Source organism: Taudactylus pleione, unplaced genomic scaffold (assembly GCF_031769625.1).
Source record: "Taudactylus pleione unplaced genomic scaffold, aTauple2 ptg000219l, whole genome shotgun sequence".
NCBI classification, from domain to species: Eukaryota; Metazoa; Chordata; class Amphibia; order Anura; family Myobatrachidae; genus Taudactylus; species Taudactylus pleione.
In genome coordinates, this window is record NW_028284621.1 from 308,593 (window position 1) to 330,564 (window position 21,972).

At 43.6% G+C, this 21,972-nt stretch overlaps 1 protein-coding gene across 1 annotated transcript in view; it reads right to left on the minus strand.

The window, feature by feature from the left end:
• The window catches only part of COL22A1 (collagen type XXII alpha 1 chain), a 442,369-nt gene that overhangs the window by 157,399 nt on the left and 262,998 nt on the right, over positions 1-21,972 (minus strand). The window contains exons 26-33 of the mRNA XM_088478826.1: positions 17,151-17,204; positions 15,140-15,193; positions 11,804-11,857; positions 9,159-9,203; positions 7,648-7,710; positions 4,400-4,453; positions 2,370-2,411; positions 573-605 (exon numbers count right to left, since the gene is read on the minus strand). Of these exons, the coding sequence (XP_088334952.1) occupies positions 573-605; positions 2,370-2,411; positions 4,400-4,453; positions 7,648-7,710; positions 9,159-9,203; positions 11,804-11,857; positions 15,140-15,193; positions 17,151-17,204 (399 nt within the window). The remainder of the gene's footprint in view (positions 1-572; positions 606-2,369; positions 2,412-4,399; positions 4,454-7,647; positions 7,711-9,158; positions 9,204-11,803; positions 11,858-15,139; positions 15,194-17,150; positions 17,205-21,972) is intronic.

The following is a 21,972-nucleotide window of genomic DNA, read 5'->3' on the forward strand; positions in this document are numbered from 1 at the left end:
CACCTGTGGACCTTTTAAAATGTGTCAGTGAGTAATGATTACACCTATGCACCTGTTGGGTGACCTGCAAAATGTGACCTGTGTGGGGTCCTGAGGACCGAATTTGAGAACCACTGTGCTATTCTAACACTTCCTCTATACAGCAAAACAACGATATAAACAATGCAGACGATGTAGCTTTAAGACTTTGTTACAAGGATATATGCTCTGGCTTGTTCTCCTATTAGGTGGATTTATTATCTCCAGTCTTAATAAACAAGGACGTGTGCAACATGAAGATGGGCTGATGGATGGTTAGGATGTAAAAACAGAACCGGTGTCCATTCAGCCTTGGCCTAATTAAACTGTTTGTTTACCTTTCCTGTCCCTGCTTCATTAAATGCTGCCAGGATTATCTTATTCACAGACCAATGCATCACATTAAAGATGACATATCGGTTTCCATGAAAACTGCTGCAGAGGTTGTCGCTGCTACAGATAATTGCCGCCTTCAAGTAACCCTGTCATGATATGTATCTATAACGTCAGCTCCTAGGATATAGAATGGGGCAGTGGGTTTCTTTATTACTTACGGAAATCCCAGGCTCTCCGACTACAGTCTCCGTCTGAAAGAAAACAGATATATCTCAGATCTAGCTATCTCTATAAAGTGACAACTGTATGTAGTCATTATGTCGGCGGTCACTATGTCAACACGACAATGCCGGTGCTAGTATCCCGTCATGGTTGCAATACTACTTAAAGCATTTACACCGTGAGGGTATTGAAACTTTAAACATGTTAGTAAAGCGGCATGTTAAAAGTTATAATGCACACACAGTTAAAAGGCCTTAAGTAGCATTACAACCGTGTAGTGATACCAGCGCCGACATAGTCGTGTCGACATCACATATGGATCCTGTCTTGAAGTGTTTTACAGTATAAAAGATTTATTTTCGTGCTTAATATGTGTGTATTTTTATTATTATTACTACTACAAAATATAATAAATATACATATATTTTTCTAGAATGTCCCCTGTAGGTTAGGACTGGCATTACAAATATATTTTAATATTTAAAGGAACTGTGTAATTGCTCTACAGGAGCTGACATGTTAGGAGTTAATACAGCTTTGCTAGAGCTGAAACAAACAAATTACTTTTTATTTTGTTTTTTTTTACTTTGAGAACAAATTTGTGTCACCTTCCTGCAGGGAGCACAGTGACCATCATCCATAGTTTGTCTACTTTTGAAAAAGCATTTCAGGGAGATTGTGAAAGCAGCACCTATGAGCGTGGCTGTAAAGTGGGCGTGTACTGCTACATCTGAGAGGCGTGTCATACATGTGATGGGCGTGTACTGCTACATCTGAGAGGCGTGTCATACATGTGATGGGCGTGTACTGCTACATCTGAGAGGCGTGTCATACATGTGATGGGCGTGTACTGCTACATCTGAGAGGCGTGTCATACATGTGATGGGCGTGTACTGCTACATCTGAGAGGCGTGTCATACATGTGATGGGCGTGTACTGCTACATCTGAGAGGCGTGTCATACATGTGATGGACGTGTACTGCTACATCTGAGAGGCGTGTCATAAAAGTGACTTACATCCAAATGTAAATGAGCCCAATGCAGTCAGTAATATCTACTAGTTGATGAAAACACACTGATATTTCTCAGAAAATACATGTAGCCATAGGGATCATTATGCCTTATACCCAATGCAGGGAAATTATACTAATGGGGCATACACACGGTCAGATTTGTCAGATCTGTCAGATGAAAGATTTGAACGATTTTACCAACGATTTGAACGATTTGAACGATTTTTGACTGCATTAAAATGAATGGAATCGTCCAAGTCTGTCTGCAAACACATCAGATGTCAGATATCGTTATCTGACCATCGGGAACGCGCATCGTTCAACTGACAGATCTGACAGATATGTCAGCTTTTCATTCAGAAATGAACGATTGAATGATTTTTTAAATCATTATCGTTCAGATCTGAAGAAAAATCTGACCGTGTATATGCACCTTAAGAATGTCGGCAACCCTGATCTATCAGCTAATAAATAAAACTAGTGCGGTAAAAACTACACAAGCGCTATAGTAATTAGTAAAGTATAAGCTTTTCACGGCTGATTTTAAAAAAACAATAATTAAATTACAATGTACTGTAAGCTGTGGCCCTTTCCACAAATGGCATCACAGGGAGCTCAAAATTTCGGGGCACCAGATTATACACCATCTACAAGCTGTGTACACAGGGGTCTCGGTACTTTACATCGAATCGACTTGTTTGCCCCCCAGCATGGTTCTACTCACAGGGTAATCAGTTTTTTCATGGAGGAACTTAAAATCCACGTGGGACTATTACTTACTTTTCCCGGTGTACCTGGTAAACCAGGCGGTCCAACCGATCCCTGATTAACAAAAAAAACAAAGGTTTCAATCAAATACTTAGATAGTCCACAAAACACTGGCCCTGATTTAGAACCGGACGCTATTTGCGCTCGCTCGTTCAGAAAAAAGGGGTGGCTATTCAAATGAACCGTTCGCTCTTTGCGGTCTGTGCACGCCTCTATGTCTGAACGAGAGAACAAAACTTGCGGTCGTAATTTTGAAAAATACGCCCCCTGGCCGCTCGCACCTTACGTCATGTCCGCTATTTAATAGATTAATCGAGTACATCAAACAGCGTATGAACTGCTCGCTATTCTTGTGGTTGGTTTTTCCTACCGCTATCTTGCAAGCAGTTGTGACTATAAAACAACCAAGTGACGTGGTCAATGATGCTGCTGTTTTAATTATGCACACCCTTAAAACGCCCGTTTTGACCTTTAAGCACGCCTGCGTTCTGATCTCCACTCCCCGTTTTCAAGCACCTTCCCCTGTTACCACCCACATACGCCTCCTCCTGTCACTCAAAATAGCAGGCATTCGCTATTTAGCGAACAAACGATTTTCGACCGCACTGACTGGTTCGCGCATGCGTATTACAATCCGTACGTATGCGCAGATGTGCGAACATCGCTCATAACGAACGAGCGGCCGCTTACGAGCGGCTCTGAATGAGGTCCACTGTTCACCTACAAATGATCAAACTACAACATAAACTGCGGTGATAATGTGAATATCGGCTCATTGCAATACGCTACACACCAGTGACAAAAACCATTTAAAAACAAAAGCATGTGAGGAAGGTTAGGGTGTAATGACCTATTCTGCAGCTGGGAAAGGCGATGGGGGAGATGAATCAGGTGGCCAAATGAAAGTGTCATGGAGAAAAATAAATAATAGAAGACAGGATAAAGTTGGGATGGGAATAATAGTGATCGTCTGCTCAGGGGCGTTACTAGAGAGGAGGGGGCCCATGTGCAATCCCCGTCACAGGCCCCCCTCCTCTCCGCCCCGGCGGTCGGCAGCACACTGGGTGATTCGCGCCCAACGCCGCATTTATAGACTCTGGGCACTAGAGTGTGCCCAGAGTCTATAGCGCATGCGCAGGTCACCGGGAAAATGGGCGCGGTGGCCATTTTCCTTGTACTGCGCACGTGCAAACGATGGGAAAATGGCTGCGGTGGCCATCTTCCAGCCGTTTTTTACAGCGCAGAGACCGGGCCACCAGGAGATGTTGGACTCCGGAGAGGTAAGTATAATATGGGTGCAGGGTGTGTGGTGCGGGCCCCCCCTGGACACAGAGGCCCGTGTTCCCCGCACACCCTGCACCCAAGGAGATAAAGTGAACGGAGACAAGGTACCAGCCAATCAGCTCCTAACTGCCATGTCACAGGCTGTGTTTGAAATATGACAGTTAGGAGCTGGTTGGCTGGTGCTTTATCTCCTTCCAAGGCTTAGTAAATAGGCCCCTGTGTCTTTGTTATGCTCTGCACCCAAAACTAAAATCTTCAAAAAAAAAAACTACAAAACAAAAGGGATCATCTGGGGCATAACAGTCATAATACAATTTGGAGAGGCCCCAATGATCTGCTTCCCTTATCCTCTCAGAAGATAAGCAGACCAGGGGCCTCTGGGGGTACTACCGTCACATCAGAGAAGACGATGGGCCTGATTCAGCAATGCCAGGAGTCAGGATCTGTGTCCACAGACGCAGTTTCTTGGCCTCACGAGCCGGCCAGCCTGCACAAGCTGAAGCTTACTCGTGGCCGATGGTTGCAATAGTTATCCCAGGTTCCCAGGCTGCGATGTAGGTCGCAGTGCTGGGATCACTAATACAGCGGGGGGGGTGGGGGGGTATCAGACACTTCTTGCTGCATTTGTATATTTGCAAGGACGGAATTGCAAAACTGCTTGTGTGCGGCTTTGTCCTGTGCTTAATCAGCGCCTATGACAACATTTGTGATATTCCACTATAACACGCTATAATCATTGCTCGGTCATGATTACATACCCCGTCACCTTTATCTCCTTTAGGTCCTGATGGTCCGATTGTTCCTTTTTCTCCCTTTAAAAATGAAACACCACATTTTTACATTGCTTTGTCCAAAACACTAACTGTAACCATACTCTGCTGGGCATTCCCAATATAACAATAATGCTGGATAATGATCACTGACTACACCCTCTGCTGGGCGTTCCCAATATAACATTAATGCCGGATAATGATCACTGACTACACCCTCTGCTGGGCGTTCCCAATATGCCATTAATGCCGGATAATGATCACTGACTACACCCTCTGCTGGGCGTTCCCAATATGCCATTAATGCCGGATAATCATCACTGACTACACCCTCTGCTGGGCGTTCCCAATATGCCATTAATGCCGGATAATGATCACTGACTACACCCTCTGCTGGGCGTTCCCAATATGACATTAATGTCGGATAATGATCACTGACTACACCCTCTGCTGGGCGTTCCCAATATGCCATTAATGCCCTATAAAGATCACTGACTACACCCTCTGCTGGGCGTTCCCAATATAACATTAATGCCAGATAATGATCACTGACTACACCCTCTGCTGGACGTTCCCAATATTCCATTAATGCCGGATAATGATCACTGACTACACCCTCTGCTGGGCGTTCCCAATATGCCATTAATGCCGGATAATCATCACTGACTACACCCTCTGCTGGGCGTTCCCAATATGCCATTAATGCCGGATAATGATCACTGACTACACCCTCTGCTGGGCGTTCCCAATATGACATTAATGTCGGATAATGATCACTGACTACACCCTCTGCTGGGCGTTCCCAATATGCCATTAATGCCCTATAAAGATCACTGACTACACCCTCTGCTGGGCGTTCCCAATATAACATTAATGCCAGATAATGATCACTGACTACACCCTCTGCTGGACGTTCCGAATATAACATTAATGGCGGATAATGATCACTGACTACACCCTCTGCTGGGCGTTCCCAATATGACATTAATGCCAGATAATGATCACTGACTACACCCTCTGCTGGGCGTTCCCAATATAACATTAATGCCGGGTAATGATCACTGACTACACCCTCTGCTGGGCGTTCCCAATATAATATTAATTCCGGGTAATGATCACTGACTACACCCTCTGCTGGGTGTTCCCAATATAACATTAATGCCAGATAATGATCACTGACTTCACCCTCTGCTGGGCGTTCCCTATATAACATTAATGCCGGGTAATGATCACTGACTACACCCTCTGATGGGCGTTCCCAATATGACATTAATGCCAGATAATGATCATTGACTACACCCTCTGCTGGGGGTTCCCAATATAACATTAATGCTGGATAATGATCACCGACTACACCCACTGCTGGGCGTTCCCAATATGACATTATTGCCAGATAATGATCACTGACTACACCCTCTGCTGGGCGTTCCCAATATGACATTATTGCCAGATAATGAACACCGACTACATCCTTTGCTGGGCGTTCCCAATATGATGGATAATGATCACTGACTAAACCCTCCGCTGGGCGTTTCCAATATAACATTATTGCCAGATAATGATCACTGACTACACCCTCTGCTGGGCGTTCCCAATATAACATTAATGCCAGGTAGTAATCACAGACTACACCCTCTGCTGGGCATTCCCAATATGACATTAATGCTGGATAATGATCACTGACTACACCCTCTGCTGGGCGTTCCCAATATAACATTAATGCCGGATAATGATCACAAACTACACCCTCTGCTGGGCGTTCCCAATATGACATTATTGCCAGATAATGATCACAGACTACACCCTCTGCTGGGCGTTCCCAATATGACATTAATGCCGGATAATAATCACTGACTACACTCTCTGCTGGGCGTTCCCAATATGACATTAATGCCAGATAATGATCACAGACTACACCCTCTGCTGGGCGTTCCCAATATGACATTAATGCCGGATAATGATCACTGACTACACTCTCTGCTGGGCGTACCCAATATGACATTAATGCCGGATAATGATCACTGACTACACCCTCTGCTGGGCGTTCCCAATATGACATTAATGCCAGATAATGATCACTGACTACACCCTCTGCTGGGCGTTCCCAATATAACATTAATGCCGGATAATGATCACTGACTACACCCTCTGCTGGGCGTTCCCAATATAACATTAATGCCGGATAATGATCACAGACTACACCCTCTGCTGGGCGTTCCCAATATAACATTAATGCCGGATAATGATCACTGACTACACCCTCTGCTGGGCGTTCCCAATATAACATTAATGCCGGATAATGATCACAGACTACACCCTCTGCTGGGCGTTCCCAATATGACATTAATGCTGGATAATGATCACTGACTACACCCTCTGCTGGGTGTTCCCAATATAACATTAATGCCAGATAATGATCACAGACTACACCCTCTGCTGGGCGTTCCCAAAATGACATTATTGCCAGATAATGATCACAGACTACACCCTCTGCTGGGTGTTCCCTATATAACATTAATGCCAGATAATGATCACTGACTACACCCTCTGCTGGGCGTTCCCAATATGACATTAATGCCGGATAATGATCACTGACTACACCCTCTGCTGGGCGTTCCCAATATGACATTATTGCCAGATAATGATCACAGACTACACCCTCTGCTGGGCGTTCCCAAAATGACATTATTGCCAGATAATGATCACAGACTACACCCTCTGCTGGGCGTTCCCTATATAACATTAATGCCAGATAATGATCACGGACTACACCCTCTGCTGGGCGTTCCCAATATGACATTAATGCCGGATAATTATCACTGACTACATGCTCTGCTGGGCGTTCCCAATATGACATTATTGCCAGATAATGATCACAGACTACACCCTCTGCTGGGCGCTCCCAATATAACATTAATGCCAGATAATGATCACTGACTACACCCTCTGCTGGGCGTTCCCAATATGACATTAATGCCAGATAATGATCACTGACTACACCCTCTGCTGGGCGTTCCCAATATGACATTAATGCCGGATAATGATCACTGACTACACCCTCTGCTGGGCGTTCCCAATATGAGATTAATGCCCTATAAAGATCACTGACTACACCCTCTGCGGTGTGGCCCCTAAACAGCTTACATGGCGGATATTGATCCCTGCGCCGGCTACAGACTATTTTCTTCCACTAAAAAAGTCACAATAATTCTTAAAATGAAAACCTCTCCCAGTACCTGATTTCCCCTCTCTCCTCTCCGTCCATCTCCTCCTGACAACCCTGGGGGTCCGGCTTCACCCTAAAAGAAGATGTTATTGGTTCAAAATTGCGCTATCAATCTTGTACAGTAGATATAACAAGCATCATCGATATATCAATATTATTCAGTATATTCTGTTCATTATATTATCACAGTTCGCCGTCCTATATAAAAAACGACATCTTTTTAGAGATATTTTAATCAGGGACAAAATGAATTGGGGAACACTGATCATTGATTGTTTCAAATTAAAAATACTGTTGGATTCTAGTGTAATATTTTATTATGTATATACAATAGGACTAATCCAAGGACCCAAACATGACTGGAGGAAAAAATAGAAGTGTAGAGATGTGCGCTGCCGATGACCCCCGTGTTTTGGTTTTGGTTATTTTGCTTTGAACGCAGCATTCGGTGAATGAACAATAACACTGTAAGGTCTCTAGTAACGCAGCAGTTTTCTGATAATATATATATATATAAATACTATTGATAGTGACTAAGGGGCCTATTTATCCGCACAACTATGATTGCGGCTGATTTGTAATTGCAGCAAATATATATTTAAAAAAAATCACTTATCACAGCAATTTAACAGATGAAATGTAATCGGTGTCCAGCAATACAGGCCAGGAGAGGAAGGGGTTAATTAACAGCTTCATCGGCAAATGGGCGCGTCTGGGACCCAGATTTCCAGCGCAAATCCAAAATGATTATCTCCGGAGTTAGGGCCTGCGGTAACCCACTGATGATGTTTTAAGAGATATGTTACAATGAATTATTCAGAAGACCCAGCGACAAACTAAGACAAACATCAGCCCCTTTCTATTTAAGTAAAGAAATTGCCACAGGAGGTGAAGTATCTTCTTGCAGGCAGGAGCTGTACTAGTTCAGATTTATGATATCAAAGAATTAGAAAAGGCCTGGAATTTGCTCCAAGACTGTGCTGGTCCTGGAGAAGAATAGGGACAGTTGGTTCCTGTGTTTTTAAACCAGCTTTTACATATTGCTCAGACCCCAGAGGCAGGTGCAAATTAGGGATGGCCATCGATGTTTTCAAAACATTGATGGTTGCTGGCCGGTGTCAACTACTCTTGCCATTGATGATTGGCCCGCAGCCCGGCATGCCCACAGCAGAGATGACCATCAAGGGGGTGCAAACCATCGATGGTTAGCCATAGATGGTTTGTGTGATATCGATGGTAATAACCAATGGGCCTATCCAGGGCCATAACCACTAACTATATCATATTGGACATCAGTCTAAGGGAAGCAGTGACAGCATTATGGCAATGGGAAATGTTGCTTACTAAGGTCAATTTTATGTATATATTATTTGAAATACTGTACATCGGGTTAGTGACAGTAGATGTTGTATATATGTGTATTGTGTAGTGTTCTGCAGAACAGAGCCCCAGTACGCAGTCAGTGATCAGGAAATATATATATACTGTATGAACTGGGAGAAAGAAAGCCTTTTATTTTACCTTTACTCCAGGTGGGCCGGCCAGGCCTTGCTCACCAGGTTGTCCCTGTAAAAAAAAAGTGCACATATAATGAGCAAATCACTGTAAATTGGAATGCCACATGGAACTTACAGTATACTAATAAGAATAGTAATACAAAAAAATAACAACAGGAATAGTATCAGACAGGACAAAAGCATGATGTTTGCTGCCCTCTGCTGGTTAATGACATTATGACAGTAAGACGTTTTGGCACAATAGAAGTTACTTTAATAAACAAAAAGCAGCCATCAGCAGTTACATAAATATACTAAATAAAAGGTAAGTGAGCGGCGCTTTACGATATAACCTTTCTTTAAACCTTATAGAAAAATCAATCTCAATACCATATATGGAAAAATATATGTATTACACATATAACATACTAAAAGAGCCGTGTGGCTTTTGCAATATAAAATTATAGACAATTTATTCTTATATATCTAAAACAAATGACATCACAAACTAAAATACATTAAAACATAATAGCATAAACAATTCATTGCAATTGCTTATATTGTGGGAACGGACATTTTCAACAGTTGGTTGCCAGAACAATAATAAATTGTTATTATTATTATTATTATCCTTTATTAATATGGCACCACAAGTGTTCCACAGCACCCCTTACATTGTACATAGAACTAATAAGTGAACAAGAAACAAGTAACTTACAGTACATTACAGTGCAGGACAAGGACACGATTTATATACATTGCTGCAATAGCGATTAAAGCACTCACAGTAAGCAGCCGGGAGTTATCAGTCCCGTGTTAGGTGCCATTATGGGGAGTAAAGAGTAGAAGAAAATGTAAAGAGAAGCACATGAGGGAAGAGGTCCCTGCTTGTGAGAGCTTACATTCTAAAGGGAGGGGCAGACAGACAGGCGTGACACAGAAGGGGAGGGGCAGACAGACAGGCATGACACAGAAGGGGAGGGGCAGACAGACAGGCATGACACAGAAGGGGAGGGGCAGACAGACAGGCATGACACAGAAGGGGAGGGGCAGACAGACAGGCGTGACACAGAAAGGGAGGGGCAGACAGACAGGCATGACACAGAAGGGGAGGGGCAGACAGACAGGCGTGACACAGAAGGGGAGGGGCAGACAGACAGGCGTGACACAGAAGGGGAGGGGCAGACAGGCGTGACACAGAAGGGGAGGGGCAGACAGACAGGCGTGACACAGAAGGGGAGGGGCAGACAGACAGGCGTGACACAGAAAGGGAGGGGCAGACAGACAGGCGTGACACAGAAAGGGAGGGGCAGACAGACAGGCGTGACACAGAAGGGGAGGGGCAGACAGACAGGCGTGACACAGAAGGGGAAGATAGGGAGGAAGGAGCATGAGGTGGGTTAGGATGAGTGCTGGAAGGCCTTGATGAAGTAGTGGGTCTTGAGAGCCCATTTGAAGATCTGCAGTGAGGTGGAGAGTCTGATAGGGAGAGGGAGAGCATTCCCAAAGTAGGGAGCAGAACGGGCAAAATCTTGGATGCGGGAGTGGGAGGAAGTAATCAGTTGGCAAGAGAGGTGGCATGCATTAGTTGAGCGAAGTGGACGGGCGGGAGTGTGAAGGGAGAGAAGGTCAGAAATGTATGTGGGAGAGGATTTGGTGAGGGTTTTGTAGGCGAGTGTAAGAACCTTGAATTGGCATCTGAAGGGGAAGGGGAGCCAGTGTAGGGCTTGAAGGAGAGGGGAAGCAGACGTAGAACGTCTGGAGAGGAAGATGAGCCGAGAAGCAGCATTGAGAACCGATTGTAGTGGAGAGACGTGCGAGACTGGGAGGCCAGTTACAAGAAGGTTACAGTTGTCCAATCTGGAGATGACCAGTGAGTGGATGAGGGTTTTAGTGGCATCCTGAGTGAGGAAGGGTCTAATTCTGGAGATAGTTTTTAGGTGAAAGACAGCGCACTTTGGGAGATAGTTGTGCCATCAATAGATAATGAAATTGTGGGAAGTGAGGTAGTGGAAGAGGGTGGGAAGATGATCTATATTGTATCTGTATTGTTGCTTCTTGGTAATATTACCTTAGTGATTGTTGTGAAAAAGTCAAATGGCCACAATCAGCTACAAATTATATTTACCAGAGTCCACTGGGATTTTTCTCAGTAGTGAGGGTATTTCAAATGCAACTTAATGCAGGATAAACCATGTCCATAAAGTTACCAGCAGTCTGTGTCTTGGATTGCAGCTTGGTGCAGGTGGGGCTGGATAGAGCTTTCCCAGAATTTTAGGGTGTACTAACCTTGTAATTGCCGAATACCAGATATTCCAAATAAAATTGTCCAAATGGCAAAAGAAAGCAACAGGGGATTCACCCTTGGCAACACTGCTGTAGTGGCTAACGCGTTTCCCTGTCATTAGACAGCTTCTTCAGGGGCCATTTGACTGTTACACAACAATCACTGAGTTTATTATCTCAGTACTGGTGAGAGCATCTCTCTCAATGGGAAAGGGGTGTTTGTTTTAAGCAGAAGACCTATGTAGTGTGTTTCTAGAGGGTTTATGCAATTAATTCAGGTGTATCATAACAGACCAAACATAATAATTACTAGTCATCCAGTTACAGTGGATATAACAATATAAATCACATGTACCATATACTCTATACAAATACATATATTACCCTTGGACCAGTTTGTCCAGGAATCCCATCCAAGCCTCGTTCTGCTTGTTCACCCTGCGATTAGCGAGAATGTAAGAATTATTGTTGGCTAAACAGGGCACATTACAATTTAAAAAGTACACAAATATTTTTTTTTGTTTAGAATGAGAATACAGGTATCACATTATAAAGCTTAACAGGGTACAATGTATATGTTATAAATCTGTGTCAATTTATTTTATATTTTTCTTATACACAACTAGGCTGAAGCTTAGTGTAAATGCATTCCTTCCTAAATCGAAATCGTAGATATAAAACACACTCACTAAAAAAAACTCCAAATACGTGCAAATGCAAAGTTGCAAAAACTCCACTACAATCTTGTTTTTGTGTGCTAAAAACGGCAATCACAGGTGTGGCCACCCCCCCGCTATGGTGCGGAAATGCACCGCTGAGCACCGGTCACGCTCCCCGTCCCAATTCCGGACTCCAAAATTTTGCCAGGTCTGACTATTATGTGTAAAAAATAAACAAAACTTCCCATATGCTGCAGGTACAACTCAGCTTCTCGCGTACAAATTTAAAAAGAAAAACAATTGCTAAAATATGCTCACAAAATGATATATAATATAGGTACAACCAGTACAAAAAAAAAGCACCTACAGTATGAGCTTCAGAAGTGACTCTGCAATCAGCCAATGTTAGCGAGTAATGGCGACCGTCCGTTTCATCCACCTGCATTTGTGCCTACACTCTGGGCAATTGCAATTGACCCAGCTTTGACAGGATTACATGTGTTTCTCGAGGGTCTCCATTAACAGGGGTATTCAATATGGAGCGAAAACTCAGTTTCTGGGAGGTTTTTGCTCGGATGACGTCATTTTCGTCGGTTTTACTTTTACACCGTATTCAATTTGAAGACTTTTCGCCGGTGCGAAAAGTATCTTGCATTCGACCCTGCGAAAAAGTGTCACCAAGGAATGGGTGGCGAAAAAATATGCAGAATTGGGGTTTTGGGGTGCAACATTTCGGAAACCACCCTGCACCCTTCAGACAGTCCCCCAAAGGTAAACTGTGTCAAAAATTAAAAAAAAAATACCTCAGAGGACCCCAAAAAAAGCACTTTCATTTTGAGGGCGAAAAAAAAAATGTGGGGGTACAAAGTTAAAAACTAGCGAACTACAATCTAGGGGGCTCCCCAAGTATGGCCCAGGTGTTTTTATCATTGCAGGTGTTTGCAGCAGGTGGATTTTTCACATTTTTTAAAACTTCACTTTAGCAACTTTTAAATATGCTCACCCCCATTTTCAAGTACCCCAAATTTGCTGGGACTACTTATTTTCAGCTAAAAAAACTTATAAATACTATTCTTCATCACCTTCCTAAATCCCCCAAATATCAGCTATTTAGCCCGTTTAAAGACCCCCAAAAATTTCAGAAGGGCTAATCGGGGGTATCGAGAGTGATCCCCCATGTCAAAACAACTTTTTGGGGGTGTTAGGGTCTTTTTCCCGAAAATCAGCGAAGTTATCGCTGATTTCAGTTTCGCCGGGTGTCGTTTTCGACGATTTCATATTGAATACGGGGATATCGGGAGCGCGCGCAAAACTTTTTCACCGTAAAAAACCTCCGATGTGCGGCGAAAACCTCGCTAGCGAAGTTAACGTTTCATATTGAATACCCCTCTTTATATTAAAGCCTCCCGTCCTGTCTCTCCAGTCTCAATAGGGCACAGGTGTCAGAATGTGGCAAATCTGCTTAGGCGTACGTGCCTGCCGCTTGTTTTATGGGCATGTGCACAACTATTTTATGTATTTTACGCTACATGAACTGGCGCGTGTCTACCTGGGCTTCAGCCCGTTCACGTCTTTTCTGCTGTACACAGGGATACTCTGAAGAGCCTGATTTTTATCGTTTTACAGTTATGCATTATATAGGGAAAAGGTATCCACATATAGGGTACAATAACAAAAATAAGCAAAAAGTAATAACGTGTATTACAGTATAAGCTTATTGAATAAACAAATACTGAGCCATGAGAAGTCCAGATGCGGAGCAACTATGCCTCTAGCGCTGTGGTTCTCAAACTCGGTCCTCAGGACCCCACACAGGTCATGTTTTGCATGTCACCCAGCAGCTGCACAGGTGTACTCATTACTCACTGACACATTTTACAAGATTCACAGGTGGAGCTAATTATTTCACTTGCGATTCTGTGAGGAGACCTGGAAAACAAGCACTGTTTGGGGTCCTGAGGACCGAGTTTGAGAACCTGTGCTCTAGTGAATGGTGGCGGCTAAAATTAGGACGCAGAGTGTAAGAGTCACCATAACTATAACTGCAAGAGTGCGATGGGAATAGCTGCAATATTGTCCCCCCTCCCTCCACAGCTGCTGGACCACAGGAAGATCAGTTTAAGGTCAAAGAACTAGTTAGTGACCGAATATAAATGTAATATCAAACTACAGCATACTGGTGTTGTTACATAAAAGTGACGCTAGAGGGTTCAAACTATAATGGGTGCACACGGAACCTTGAGTCAAGGAGCCACCTAGTGCACTATTCCCTGCACCCACTGCAATGACTTACAGTACTCTGAGGTTGCTGACACCATTATTCCAGGGGATTCCTTTGGAAATATGGTGCTTGGAGAAACCACTGGAAATATGGCGTTGCCGGCACCCGTGCATGTACAGATGAAAATAAAGATTACGGCACTGCGCTAGAGTTATTGCTATCTTCTGCACATTCCTATCAAAAATCTGCACACAGTGATTCAAAAGGGAGGAAGCTACTCATCGGATGGATCTGCTAGAAGCACGGGGCTCATTTCTCGTTTCTTTGAACGTTTCTGTTTGGGCAGTGGTAGATTGTTACCCTGCCAATCTCTCCTCCTTGTACAATACCAGTATTACATTTTCTATGCTGCTGGTATATCCGATGTAAAGCTGGACTGGCCAATTCTCCACTTTGATGAAAAGTTTTATTTGATGGAATAAAAATTTGTCATTTTTTTTTTTAGAATTCATCAGGGCGTTGCAGAGTGGCCTTTGCTGAAAGACTGATTTGCTTAAACAGTGAATGAGAAACAAAAAAAATAAACTTTTTAATAACTTCAAACTAGTTTTCAAAGTTAACGGAGCCGGCTTGAAATTAAAGTAAAACAATCGCATAATCTTACTTCATTTGCAAAGTGTAGGACAACTTTCCCCACCAGTTTCGGCAACTAAGAAGCTGGACTTAATATAATATGAGCATGACAAAAAAATAATTTTCTTTAAAAAAAAATAGGAATTATTCCTATGGTCTTATTTTTTTTATTTATTTGGTTTATCTATAACCATGCATAAAAATTACCTTTGAACCAGGTTTTCCATCCAGCCCATCTGTTCCTTCCTTTCCAGGCGCTCCCTAGATAGATACATTAAATATAACAGCTTAAAAGTATTTTATACAATTAAAAAGCTATAAAACGTTGTTATTTTTTTTTTTAACTAAGCTGCCAACTGCCAGCAGATACCAAGAGACTAACCCAGCATGCTGGATATTAATTAGCAGCGTGAACATTAATGATAAAGTTATAGTTCTACAATTTTTGAAAATTTTAAAAAAAAGTGCTTCAGGATTTTTGGAACATTTATTCATGTTATGAATATTATGTACAGTACTCTGGAGGTAATTTACAAATTGTTCCCAATAAGCACCACAGTATGCCTTGGTCTGTTGCTTACTTTCCGGTATGTCCGGGAGACTAACAAATTTCAGGCAGCTCTCACAAGATCCTAGATTCAGTAGGGCACCCTCCCCCTGATGAAGTGTTCTGGGAAATGCATGGATGACGCGTTTCACTGCCACAGAACTATTGTGAATTATATGTTATGACTATGCCACCCCAGAGACCCATTCACATATTAATAAATAAAACAAATATTTATTAGTATTAATCAAATGAGAGACATGAAAAAATTGACCCATTATTGTGATGATATTTTTTTTATAAAAGCTTTTTTTTTTTTTTTCAACTTATCCAAAATGATTTAATTAAAAAAAAATTTTTTTTTTAATATTGTAAAAAAATTATTGGTTTTTGAAACATCGGATCACCACCATCGGAACATCGGGACCATCACGACTTTCCATCTTACAGTGGCTTCAGGCACCAGGTTTAGGCACCACTTTAGGGGGTGAAGGGGAGCTACTTTACCTTTTCCCAGCGGCTGCAGCCGCTGGGTGGGGGGTACTGTTATGCTGACCGAGCAGCAGTGATCGGATGCATGGCAGACACTGGGCAAGGATACAGGCAAGCAGAGGGACCGGAAGCCTTCGGCCACTTTATTTAAACCAAAAACTAGTTGTGTTTTTATTTAGGGGTTTATATATCAAGCAGTGAAAAGTGTGGAGAAGTTGATCTGTGGAGAAGTTGCCCATAGCAACCAATTAGCTTTGTAGTAGCATTTATCAAGTACATTCTATAAAATAATAGGTAGGAGCTGATTGGTTGCTATGGGCAACTTCACTGGTCCACTTCTCCAAGCTTTTCACTGTTAATACAAAAACCCCTTAATATCATAGCCCCAATAGATTCACTGCCTTAAACTGGCAAAGTCGCTGCAACTTTGTAGAGCACCGCATAGTTAATTTACCCCCTATTATTTATTTATTAACAGTATTTTATATATACTATCAGTGTGGTTCAGAAGTCTTATAAGGAAGCAACATGTTGTCTCACCATTGGATATATTTTAGGGGGTTAGTATTAGTTAATTTACAGATTTGTATTATTTTTATTGGAACATTATTGTTTGTTTTTTTACTGTAAACCTTTGGTATAATAGGCAGGTGAGTAAGGGATCCCTGTCCATTATAATTTGAATACTGCTCTATAATCTCATTACAAAAGGCCTGCTGGGCAAAGTCTATTGGCAAATGACAGTACTGTATAACATTGGAGGGGAGATATAAACTGGAGATGTTGCCCATAGCAACCAGCTTCCATCTGTCATTTATCTAGCACAGTCTATGAACCGACAGTTAGAAGTTGATTGGTTGCTATGGGGAACGTCTCCACTTTATCTTTCGAAAGTTTGATACATCTCCCCCAAGGTAAGTATTTTTCAAAACCGAGAAAGGAAAACCAATCAAAACCAAAAAATGTGTAAAACATGTACAACGCTACACTGTAAATTAAAGTGTAATAGTGAAAGAGCAAATAGGAAAGCAATATAGAGCACTAAGCACTTTCAGATAGATTGTGTTAATAATACATACTACCCTAAAATGTAATAAAGAGATATCTTTTACATGAGGTATAATCTATAAGGTAATTAGACTGCAACAAGCAATAATTCCGCATCTGTGTTGTACTTACAGGAGGTCCCATCTTCCCCGGCTTTCCAGGAAATCCTATTTCTCCCGGCAACCCCTACGGAGAGATCAACGTCACTGTATTATATTGCATCTAAGATAACATGATTGCTGCCATTATAGCAGAATAATTCACTACCATAGCATCTGTTATAGAAAAGGCTTTAATAAAACATGTCATTAGATTTGTATGTCAATTTCATGTGAAAGGTCCAATGCTATGCGGAACTATACATTCAGGTCGCAGCTCTTAATCCCACACACGTACCACGAGGTGTATCCTAGTGCCCACACGTACAGAGAATAATCTATTGTATGATTCACTACCGTGGGCGGTGGCACAGCGACAGCTGTAATGTATTCATATATCTACATCCAGAGACGGCAGAGAGCCGGCTCATTATACACCATCTCAATGGATCCTATACGTCAATGTTTAAACTTCCACGTTTCTCATTATATTGACAGCACGGAACCCCAGCTCCCTGTGTCCTCTATTATTTAATACAAATGAAACAGTGGAGCAGTGGGGGAGAGATGGAGACTTCACAAACAGAGATTGTTAACGCTGAGGGGTATATTTACTATAGGTCGATAGGGATCGATTTCAAATTGATGAAAATTGATCAACATCAATGTGTTTCTGGGGCTGTATCACACATTTACTCATACTTAAAAAATAAATAAAAAAATAGTCTGTTAGTAAACGTGTGATTTTGCCCCAGGAACACAACATCGATGTTGATCGATTTTTACTGATTTTAAATCGATCAAAATCGATTAAAATCAACCTATAAGGTGCTCATCAACCTGCCGACTAGGGAAAGACAGTACGATTACAACATCGTAATCTTACCGTTGTTCCCCCATCCCCTGCAGTGCCTACACTGAATGATCAGTCGTTCAGTGTAGCACCCTCCATCATCCCCGAACATGGCCAATCTGTCGTTATCGGCGGATTGACCGACATGTTCGGGCGTTGATTGATGTTGGAAATGACCAGCGGGAGTGCGCATCGCTGGTCATTTCCAACATTATAGTGCACGACTTGTGCAAAATTAATATGCGATTGCACGATTACGATGTTGCAATCGTGCAATCGCTCATTAATATCGCCTAGTGGATGTGCCCCTTTAGTAAATATACCCCTTATAGTAATATAGTAATGTTTTAGTTTGAATTTATGATATATATATATATATATATATACTGTATATAATAAAGGCACAGTCGTGCCCTTATATTAAGGCTGAATAAAAAAAACCTGAAAACTCCATAGAGAATTCCGGAGGGGGGGGCGGCATGGTGCTCAAGAGGCTACACCTCAATAGCTACTGAGCTAAAATTTGGCACGGGTGGGTAGAACTGTCGCTCGATGCTGCATGCCAAATTTCAGGCAAAAAAAAATTAAAAATGAGGATTTGGGAGTAATCTAAAGCTCCAGCTGTCAGTTTTTTCTGACACTCTCTGGCCCTCATTCAGAGCCGCTCGTAAGCGGCCGCTCGTTCGTTATGAGCGATGTTCGCACATCTGCGCATGCGTACCGATTTTAATATGTATGCGCGAACCAGTCAGTGTGGCCGAAAATCGTTTGTTCGCTATATAGCGAATGCCTGCTATTTTTGAGTGACAGGAGGAGGCGTATGTGGGTGGTAACAGGGGAAGGTGCTTGAAAACGGGTAGTGGAGAACAGAACGCAGGCGTGCTTAAAGGTCAAAACGGGCGTTTTATGGGTGTGCATAATTAATACAGCAGCGTCATTGACCACGTCACTTGGTTGATTTATAGTCAGAACTGCTCGCATGAATGCAGTAGGAAAAACCAACCACAAGAATAGCGAGCAGTTCATACGCTGTTCGATGTACTCGATTAATCTATTAAATAGCGGACATGACGTATGGTGCGAGCGGCCAGGGGGGCGTCTTTTTCAAAATTATGACCGCAAGTTTTGTTCGCTCGTTCAGACATAGAGGCGTGAACAGACCGCAAAGTGCGAATGGTTCATTTGAATAGCCACCCCTTTTTAATGAAGGAGCGAGCGCAAATAGCGTCCGGCTCTGAATCAGGGCCTCAGTCAGTACCACTTTCTGCTGTTCTCTGTGGGGGATTTTTGGGAAGGCATAACTTGGGTAGAGGGCGAATTTAGACTTGGGGTTTGTTTTATTAAGTATCTCTTTTTCCAGGGTAGGGCCTTTTGAGGTTCAAAGTAGATGAGAAAGTTACAGTTTTTAAACTATTACCTCACAATTGCGCCATTATAGAGATATGAAGCTTCAATTTGTTGCGTAGCCTCAGTAGGTGCCTTCAGCAGGTGTACTCACTGTGTCTACATTTGGGTGCAGCAAGATGGCTTGCCAGTGTGGGCGGTAGCAGGGGCCGGGATCCGGGGGAAAGAACCAGCCGTTAGCTGCAGCCGGGTGGGGAGGGGCGGAGTTGTAGCAGCAGACAGATTAGTGGCAGTGTGTGGTCGCCGGTGAGGGCTGCGGGACGCGGCAGCGGTGCAGGCGGCAGACAGATGCAGCATGCACGGATCAGGGAGATCCGTGATGCCTGCATCTGTGTGTGATAAATATAAACACAGATGCACGGATGGGCTCACTGAGTTCCATCTGTTCTGCTGTGTTTAAAAAAAATTAGTGTTACATTATTTTTTTAAACATGGCATTCCCCCACCCCCCACCAGGCTTTGCAGACCCAGTCGGTGGTGCTAAATACAGGGGACACAACGTAGGGGTCCCCCGCTTTAAGCACAACCAGCACTGGGCTATTCAGAACCAGTCCTGGTTGCCAAAATATGGGGGACAAATGATGTGGGGGTCCCCTGTATTCAGCGCAACCAGCACTGGGCTCTGAGCCAGACCTGGTTCTGGAAATACAGGGAGAAAAAATGTGTAGGGTCCCCCTGTATTATCCAGGACCAGTACCGGACCCTGGGGGGGGGAGTTATTCTACAGCCAGGCGAGCCCAATTACCGGGCCCCCCAGCCGAAGCATCACCCCTGACCGCTAGTCAGCCCTGGCTGGGGATCTCTGAGGAGCTGGTGACCCCCCCAATATAGGGAACTCCCACTCCAGGCCACCCCAGGCCCAGGCAGATAGCCCGGGGCTATCCCCGGCATCTCTGGCCGGTGGGTGCCGGGTTGATTGTGAATAGTGTGATGTGAGTAAAGAGTTAAAAATATTGACTTTTGCTGTGGAATTACAGTTCCCAGCAAGCCTCCTCCGCAAGCTGGTACTTGGAGAACCACAAGTACCAACATGTGGAGCAATACGGGCCTGCTGGTACCTGTAGTTCCACAGCAAAAGAAATATTAAAATAAACACAAGACACACCGTTGAAAGTAAAAGTTTATTAACACATACATGCACATACACATGTACACAAACTATCTCACATACTCACCTATGTATCCCTGAAGTCAATCACATCCACTTCTCCATGTAGAAAATCCAATGGTGTACCTGCAATAAAAAATCCATACTCACCTCCTCCTAAGCGTAGATCAGGTTCTCTTCGTTCCATGTAAGCATCCCCGGGCTGGCAAAAAAAAATACGCGGACCCATGGACATTAGTACTGTCCTCTAAGGACAGTACTACCCGAATGACAGCTTCACAGTGGGATTTCACTATAGAAATCCCGGTGCAGAACGCTCATTGTCTGAGAGAGGCGAGCCTACCGCCTCTCAGCCAATTAGCGGTTCTCATCATTGACTTCAATGGTAAGAACCGCAATGCCCATTTAAAAAATGGCACAAAAATGTAAAGATGGCCACTGCGAGCCAATCACGGCTTGCGACGCCATCGCCCCGCCCCCTTATATAAGCCAGCGCGAGGACACAGCACGGCAGTCTGTTGGCCGGGAGGCAGCAGAGAAGAGCTGTCGAAGAGAGAAGACACCAGGGAAGTCCTGGTTGGGTGGCGGCCATGCACAAGAGCTTAAAGGCCGCTGCCCTCCTGGTGAAGACACCATGGATGTCCTGGGTGAGGCGGCAGCCATGCAAAATAGCTTAAAGGCTGCTGCCCCCAGGTGAAGGTGCAGGAAAATAAAATATTAAAACAAATTGTGTCCTTGTTTTATTTTAATATTTATTTTACAGACCCAGTACCAGCGGGCCCGTAAGCACCTGCTTTCTGGTACTTGTGGTTCTCCAAGTACCAGCATGTGGGGAAGGCCTGCTGAGACCTGTAGTCCTACTGCAAAAGACAATATATTTACTTTCATATGCACCACACTACACTATCAACCCGGCACCCACCGGCCAGGGGTGCCAGGGATAGCCCCGGGCCATCAGTCCAGGCCTGGGGTGCCCTGGAGAGGGGGACCACTTTGTGGAGGGGTCCCCAACTCCCCAGGGATCCTCACCCTGAGCTGACTAGCGGTCAGGGGTGATGCTTCAGCTGGGAGACCCGGTGATAGGGCTCCCCTGGCTGTGGCATTACTCCCCCGCTAGAAAAAGTCTGGCGCTGGTTAATACAGGGGGACCCTACACATTTGCTTCACTGTATTTCCAGAACTAGGACCGACTCAGAGCCCAGTGCTGGTTGTGCTTAATACAGGGGACCCCTATGTCGTTTGTCCCCAGTATTTTGGCAACCAGGACTGGTTCTGAAAGCCCGGAGCTGGTTGTGCCTCATACGAGGGACCCCTATGTTGTTTGTCCCCTGTATTTAGCACAACCAGTACTGGCTCTCCAGAGCCCGATGCTGGTTGTTCCTTGGGAGGGGAGGCACAGGGTTGTTTTTTTTTTAAAATATACTTTTATTAATTTTTTTAACACCAATGCATGGACTTATTTATTTTTTATTTCTTCAGATGCAAGCCACA